Below are 8053 nucleotides of genomic sequence, written 5' to 3'. Positions count from 1 at the left end.
TCCAGGACCAAGGAAAGCCAATCCAGAATTCCATATGACAGCTTTTGACAAGGAATGATGATAACTACAAACTATTCAAGCAAGTGCCTTTTGCCTGCTCACACTGGCACAGTTTCCTGCTCACAAGCACCCAGATAGTTGTGTTGGGGCTGTGGCCATTTGTGCATGACATAGAGCAAGAACAACAGAAACCAGGACCTTGCTCTTCTCCTGGGGATCCTGTGGAGTGCCAGGGACTGTCAGGTCAATGAAGATTATAAGATTGATAAGCTGATGCACTCATCTTTCAAAACATTCTTAGGGAACTTCTTCCCCACATGCCATGCCAGGTCAGTTCACCCAATGCCTGAGAAGACTGTGAAGCACCTCTGATACTACCCAGTGCTTTTTGCCCACCTGCACCATCAGCTTGAAGGTGACACGTGCAGGCTGTTGGACACCATCCTCCCCTATGAGGATGCAGAACCGCCTGCCAATGAGCTAATCGGGCAGCCCCATGTGAGCAGGGCAGTGTCCTGACCCCCTGTCCCAGGAACAGCCTTCTCCGTATCAGCAGCCACAAACCCCCGGCTGGGCCTCGCAGTGCTCACAGGCACATTGTCACCCTTGGATCCACCAGCTTCACTTGCCCCCTTATTCCCACCGGCAACCACCCCAGAACTGTGCATGAGAGCACTGACAAGCGCCCGCCCCGCACAGGTGGGGTGCAGACCCTGGGGCCAGCTCAGGCTATTAGGGCTCCTCCTTCTCGAGCGATGCAGGGCAGGACAAGGAGCCCAGACACTTTTCCTCCCGCTCTCCAGGAGCCCCCTGCAGGCGTTCGCCGTGTCCCGGGGAGCCCCATAGGCCCCGGCTCCCTCCCGCGGGAAGGAGCCGATCCCGAACCCGCGCCGGGGCCGCTGCCCCGGAAGAGCCGCTCCCGCAGCCCCGCCCCCTAGGGCGTGCCCGGCGCCCGCGCGCCCCGTGGCCAATCAGAAAAATCGGCCGCCCTGCGTCAGCGGCACGCGGCGGCGGCGGAGGCTGTTGCTAGGCAGGCCGGCGCGCCTGGCCCAATGGGAGCGGGGCGCTGCAGCCGGGCCCGGGCGCAGGCGGCGGCGGCGGCGGCGGGCGCGGAGCGGTTGGGGGCCGGCGCTCACCATGCCCTACAAGCTGAAGAAGGAGAAGGTGCGGCCCCGGGGGCGGCGGCGGCGCCGGGGGAGCTCCCGCGCGCGGCGCGGCGGCCGACGGCTCGCTCCCGCCGCCCCTCCCCGGCGCGGCCTTGCCTGGGCTCAGCCCTCGGGCGGGGGCGCGCACGGGGCTGTGGCCGGCAGGGGGCGGGGGCGCGGGCGCGCGCCCGCGGCGGGCGGGTCGGGTGGCGCAGGAGGGCGGCGGGGGCGCGCGCGGGCCCGGGGGAGGCGGGCGGGAGGGTGCGAGGGGCGGCCGGCGGTGCCTCCGTGCGAGCCCGGCCCGGCCCGGCCCGCCCTGCGCGCTCCGCCGGCCGCGGGGATGCTCCCGGTGGGTGAGGTACGGCCGCACCCACGCCGCGGCCCCGCTGCTCCCTCCGCCGGCGGGGTGAGGGCCCGGATCCGCCTCTGCCGCCACCGAGGGCGGCTGGGCCGGGGCTGAGCGTGCCCTGGCACCGCATATCTCCGATGAGGCCGCGCCCCGGGGAAGGGCTGGGTGGGCACCGGGCCCTGTCACCCGCCGGGGTCAGCCCGCGGTGACCGGGACGGGAGATGCCAGCATCGCTCCTGGCTGGGAGCTTGGCCTCGCCCTGGGCGTCAGCGCCGCGGGAGCCGTTCGGAATGGCTTTCCCAGGGAGAAAGGGCTGGGAGTGGATGTCCGGAGCAGGGCGTGCTGCAGGAGTGCTCTGTGGCAGCTCACACCTGAGCTCTGCAGAGAGATGCTGAAATTCTGAGCAAGGTGGAGTTTTCTCTGATTGTGTTCTCATCCTTTCAGGAGTCTCCAAAGTCTACCAAAAGCACCACAAAGCCTGGCAGCGGCAGCAGCAGCAGCAGCAGTAGCGGGAAGGATGGTGGGGCAGAGAATTCAGAAGAGGTAAGGCTTTCACCTTGGGTACAGTAGTGTGCATGTGCAAACTTTGGGGAGGAATAAAATCTTTCATTTTAGCTGCTTCAAGGTGTTCCACCAGATAACACATTTCACCAGGATCTTAAGGAGTCAGAGAAGGAAAATTGGCCCAAAGGGAACAATGACTATGGATGAGACCAGCTGATGAGTCTCATACCCTACAGACCTGCAAAAAGACATTTGGCGCAAAGCTGAGGGCAAGTGGTGCTCACAGAGGTGGGCAGGGCATGGCAAAGTTGGCTGCACAAAGGGACATGCCATGATTATCAAGGAGGTGGAAGCCTGGCAGATGGGAGCAGCCTCCTTGCTCCTGTCAGAGCAAAGTGCCATCAACTCTGTTGTCACTTTGTGTCAGAGTGGGAGAGTAGTGAGAAGCAATGGGAAAAGATCTGTTCTTCTGAGGCGTTTTCTGGAGGAGTGAGATGAGGAAGTAATGGATAGGAGCACTTGAAAGAATGAACTACTAGAGATTAAATGGCTCTCCTTTGGTATAGCAGCCTTGTTGCTGAATGCAGCATTCCTCACAAGAAGGCACAGTCTGTATTCCCAGATGTGCAGTCTCACTCTGAGTTTGGATGTTGCCAGGGTAGATACATTAGAATGGCCTCAGCAGAATATGATAGTATGATAAGCTGTCCTTAGAATTAGCACAAAGTTGTGTTCATTGGAACTTTTCTGGTAGTTCTGAGTTTGTCTGGCGTTCAGGCAGTGGTTGTGGAATTTGAGAATCGTCTCAGAAGAATGTTACACACATCTGAGGAAGCATGCATGTATGTGTGGTTTATTTATTTCAAAGCTGCAGTTTGGCAAACAAGCTGTGCCACTTCTACATCCATAGAAGCTTGTGTGCTCTAGTCTTGTCTGGGACACGTTGCACTTGTCATTTGGAGGGTTGGGCATAGGAGAGATGTAGGGCTAATCAAGTCTAGGAAGAAATGTGTAGTACAGTGGCATGGCTGTAGTCAATGTTATTTTAGAGTCCACTCCAAAGCACAGATCTGCATTGCAGAGCCTCAGAAAATAAACCCACTACAAGCCACTCAGTTTTGTGCTCATGCCTGACCTGCCATGTGGCCAGCAAGGAATCACTCTTACTTTGTGTGCCTTGGAACAGGCAGCAGTTTTGTAGATCCTCCATCCTGGCCTTTGCCTCTATCTGTATTATTCTGTGTATGCAGCTGAAAGCAGCTTGATGGGAGAGCTGCCTGCAGACTCCAAGGAAGTGAGAGAACTCCTGTGTTGGCATTATGGGGTCAGACTTACCTTTTATTTATGTGGAACTCTTTGCTGAGTTCACAGCTCTGGAAAGGTGTAGGAAAGTCTGGGATTTGCAATGAATAGCCAGCAAAGCAGGTCACTCTGATGTGCCCATCCAAATCAGGCTGTTGTGGCACTGCTCTCCTGGTTACAAGTGGTGCAGTAAGAAGGGAAGAATGTCACAGGTGACAGGCTTCCTTTTGTGACCTGAAATGGCATGTAATATTTGCCTGGGTGCAGGAGAAACTTAGGAGTGATGTGTCTAAAATTCCCTCCCACAAAACATACCTAGCCACTTCCTCATACTCCAGACAAAATCCAGCCCTCCTTTAAGATGGAAAGCTGTGTCTCCTTTGATCATAGGAACAGAGAGCAGAGCAGAAAGGAGACACCTCTGCAGTGTGTACTGCCACAGGTCTCTTCTTCTTCCTTTCTCTGTTGAGTCTGCAGTGAAGTTTGTTCCCTCTTGGTGCTTTCCTATCTCTGGAGTACTCTGCTGCAGAATGGAAGAGAGCTCTTTGCTTGATAAGAAGAAATGTATGCCAGTTTGAATGCGATTTTCTTGCTCTTCAGGAAACACAGAAAGGTATTTTGACTTTCACAATGGGTGAAGAATTAGGTAATGTGTGCTGGGAGCAAAACTCCTTCCTTATGTCAGAAGCAAGAGGTGGTTTGACTTGTGAAACGCTGGGAGTGGTGTTGTCTGGTGGGGTTGATGGGCTGAGCCCAACCTGGATACCTCTGCTGCCATTGTGAGAGTTTCATGCCCTGTGAATTCCCTTGTGGAGCTATGGTTGGTTGGTTGCCTGTTCTAGGGTGAAAATTGGGTGCACTAAAAAAAAAATCTTTCCTTTTTCTTCATATCTCAGTAGATGTTTAATGGGCTTGCAGCAGGGGAGCAGCCATGTGGGCAGCCCTCTTCCAGTGCTTTTTTCTCTCACACCATGCTCCATGGAGCAGGGAAAAGAATCAACTTTAATTTTTTCTGGTACCAGAAAGTTATGATTTGTTTTGCAGGCAACTTGTCTAGCTGGTGGGATGAGTAAAGCTTGTTACAGAGCAGCTCTGTTTTGATGGATCTGGGCAAATGCAGTGGACAAAGAGCTCCTATGGGGATCTCTGTGGAGGGAGGTGAAGAGGGTAGGAGCCAGTCCAGAACCCCCTAAGCAAAGTGCTTTGTTCTGTGCAGCAAAGGAGCTTGTAGTGGAGCTGATGTGGAAGGGCAGATGTGTTGAAAAGCAGGCACATCCACAAGGGAGGGCAAGTGTTGGATTCTCTCTTAAGTCCAGGGGTAGTGCAGTGCTCTCAGTTTTACTCCAAGATGAGCATCTCTCTGATGTGAATAGCCAGCAGAGCTTGGCCAGCCCCTGGCTTTGTGGGGGCAGTTTGCTGTGGAAGAGACAAGGAGCAGTGGAGTAAAACATGAGAGCAGGGAGTGGGAAATGAAAGGTATGTTTAATTCAGTCCCTCTGGAATATGATGAGTATGTGAATGCAGAGAATTTCTGGGTAGCTATTTAAGGAGAAAAATAAAAAAAATAATGTCAGAGACCAAGGCAGCATTGAATGAGAGGATGAGAAAGAGTTACTCCTCCTGGCCAGAAAGACTGGGAGAGGCAGCTGGGTGGGGAAAAGAGTTAATGACCTGGAAGTGGGAGCAGGCATTAGCAGCAGCAAAGATGGGAGTTGCTCTGCAGCCTCAAGGGCAGCTTGGAGCCTTGCTGATGAGATTTGCAGCTCTGGGAGAGGGTGTACCTTTTCAGTGAGCTGCTGTATTTTCATGTTTTGCACATATCTCCATGGGACTTGTTACTGCAGTACCTGGAGTTCATTATTCAGAGACAGGCATTACAGAGTGTTCGTGCTACTTCTGAGGCAGAGAGCCTCATTTTAATAGGGAAGCTGTGTAACAGCAGACAAAGAGAGCAGGTACTGACTTGAGGGATGGGAAGGGAAGAGTCATCTGAGGAGGAGGAGCTGAGAGCAGATCTGGGCTGGGAAGCTTAGCAAGCAGGGGATGCTCAAGGGACCAGTGAGGCAGAAAGGGCTTCCCGAGTGGCGATGCACCCAGCTGCAGTAGGAGTGCCTGCAGAGGTGAGGTCATGCACGGCTAGGGGAGAGCAGGAGGAGCCAGCACAGCTCAGGGGGGCTGGGGGAAGAGGATCTCTGCTCTCTGGGGTGAAGAGGAATGGCACAGAGCAAGCTCAGGGCCTGGGGCTCATTGACTTGTGCAGGCAAGTTCCTAACTAGGAGGAGAGGTGGTGGGAACCAGTGGGGAGGGAGTGCTCTGGAGGCAGGGAGCCTGTGTGCAGGAGTTGTAATTCAGTTTCTTTTAGGGGTGGCCTGTGGCACAAGGAGCTGCTTCACTGCAGTGGGGGAAGTGGGGCTACCCCACTGTGCTTGGTGCAAACACCTTGTGCTGTTCTCTGGTTACTTCAGCATGTTCAGTGTAACAGGCACAGCAAACAGTGTCCCCCAAGCTGTTGGCTTTGTCACGGTGTGTGAGCCCTGCTTGTCAGGAGGGGCTGGGCCTGCTCAGGGAGGGAGGTGCCTGCAGCCATGGAGCTGGTGTTGGTATCAGGGAAAGAGTCTGTACATAAAGAGAAAAGCTTTCAGGTTCAGTAGTCTGCTGTGTTTTCAGGGATGGAAACTTCAGGGAAGAAAGTGTTAGGAAACTTAAAATAAGCCTCTACTGATTCATGTGGCCAAGGTAGGAGGTGTTGAAGGCAGCAGGACAGCAGGCCTGCCACAGGAAGCACCTCCTGAAAGCAGGGATTCAATTTGATCCCAGAAAGTGCCTGTACAAGCAGCCCATCATAAACCCTCTGAGCCCTGCAGCATATGAGTATATCTGACCACTCCAGCCATCAGGTTTTCCCTAGCAATCTCAGCTGTGAGACTTCTCTATGTGCATGGCTGTTTCTTAAATAGCTGGCAGCTAAACCTGAAACTATGTTTTGTCTCTCTTCGTGCAAGATGTTGAAGACTGTGGACTGTTGAAGACTGGTGGACTTCTCCAGCTCCCTGTTCACAAACAGTAAACACACCATGCTCTGAACATTTGCCTGTGGGGTTTTTGGGTGGATGAGGAGTCCACAGGCATGTCCCATCAGCTAGGAGGGCCCATGTGTCCTGCTTCCTTCAGTGTTACCTGGGAGGCCACCAGTGCATCTTCTGTTTCTCTCTCTACCATCTTTGCTCTGTGGTGGCTCAGCATTCAGATTTTTTCCCTGCTTCCCTGTGGAAGGAGAGTGATGCAGAGGTGAGGATTCCCAAAGGCATCTGGACAATATTTTGGGTGGCTCACACTGCCCTGACACCCACATATTCAGGGTGAGAAATGAACTTTACAGTCTTGGAGGCTCGCCAGCAAGGCTTTGTCCTGGCTTAACTGAGCAGAGACTGAGACTCTTTAGGATAAGTTGCCTTCAGTTTGTAGTCTGGGCCTGCTTTGTTTGGCAGACACTGCAGCTTTTATCACAAGCTCATCTGGCTCCCTCCTCTCATCATGGGACAACGCTGCTCTGTGAAGGGAATTGAAACAAATGTTAACTGTAGAGAGTTCAAATCCTGTTGTCTTCCCCCCACCTTGACTTGGAGCTGAGCTTGAAACAGAACCACTCAAGATTTCCTTCAAACAGAGCCAGATCAGAACCAAATTTTTTGATTTCTCATTCAAAGTAATGGCTTGGCAAAAAAATTGATGTTTTGCCTTGGGCCCTGTTGTCCATGAGGAGTCTTTACACTTGCTCTACAGATCCCAATCTGTAGAGCAGCATCTCCTTGTAGACAGCTTTCCCTGTTCCTACCTACATGCTGCAGGTACAGTAACTCTTGCTCTTGCACTGCAGTGCTGTGCTGCACCTCTTTGGAAACCAGGGAAAGCACTGTGCAGAGTAGCTGCAGCTCAGCCAGGAAGAGACTGGCCATCTGGAGGGTGGCAAGCTCTGCTGAGCTCCTGCACTCCCTTAAAACACTGCTGGTCACTGTTCTGGTGAGGCCTGCGTTCCTGCCACTGTGCTCTCTGTGGCAGCTGAGAATTATGGGGAAAGAAGGAGGTGATGTCCACGAGTTTCACTCACCTCTGCTCCCCATCCATTGTGCTGTTCTTGCTGTGTCCTAAACAGGTTCATGCTGCAGCTCCTTGGCTTCATGTACCAGCAGGAAGGAGGTGGCTCATGCAGCACAGCCAGGGTAGGCTGGGTGCTGGTTCCAGCTAATCCCTCTGCTTCCTGGCAGGATGTTGCCCTCTTTTGTCTGAGTTTTCCATAGGTTGGGTCAGTGTGAAATTAAAGGGTCAGTTATTGAGTCATTATGGTCCAAGTGGGACTTGAACCAAGAGAGCTTCAGCAAGGTCAGAAGAGAGCTGAGCTGAGCAAACACTGGCTTGAGTTTCTGGTCACATGCTAAACATGAGAAAGTGCCTCTGTTAGTGCAGTGGGAGAGGAGAATGCAGGCAGAGAGTTTGTGTGGCTAAAAGGAGTGATGTGGGAAAAGCCCATCTACAGAAGTCCAGACAGCAGTGAGGCAGAGATGGGAGAGAGCAACCAGGATGGGCTGGGAGAGCCCACAGCCTGGGATCTAAGGTTCTGTATGTTTGTGTGTATGATCCATGTGGGTTACAGGTGCTAATGGACCATGAGTGCAGCAATGATTGTCGTGGTCTCCACTATTGCCTTTCCAAGGCCTTTATGTCTGCTCTGTACTACATGCTTTGCTTTTTCACA

General features: G+C 53.5%; 1 protein-coding gene across 3 annotated transcripts in view; it reads left to right on the top strand.

The window, feature by feature from the left end:
* The first annotated feature begins 1010 nt into the window (after positions 1–1010).
* PPP2R5D (protein phosphatase 2 regulatory subunit B'delta) overlaps positions 1011–8053 on the top strand; it is a 27210-nt gene continuing 20167 nt past the window's right edge. The window contains exons 1-2 of one of the 3 annotated variants that reach the window (XM_054629778.2): positions 1011–1164; positions 1939–2037. In XM_054629778.2, coding sequence (XP_054485753.2) covers positions 1138–1164; positions 1939–2037 — 126 coding nt within the window. In that variant the 5' untranslated portion in view covers positions 1011–1137. Of the gene's footprint in view, positions 1165–1375; positions 1552–1938; positions 2038–8053 lie in introns of those variants that run through there. The other 2 variants (XM_077176156.1, XM_077176155.1) reach the window with 2 other exon arrangements.

This window comes from Agelaius phoeniceus, chromosome 3, assembly GCF_051311805.1.
Source record: "Agelaius phoeniceus isolate bAgePho1 chromosome 3, bAgePho1.hap1, whole genome shotgun sequence".
Taxonomy (NCBI): Eukaryota; Metazoa; Chordata; class Aves; order Passeriformes; family Icteridae; genus Agelaius; species Agelaius phoeniceus.
Note: the sequence above shows the minus strand (reverse complement) of the source record. Positions and strands in the feature narration are given on the sequence as shown.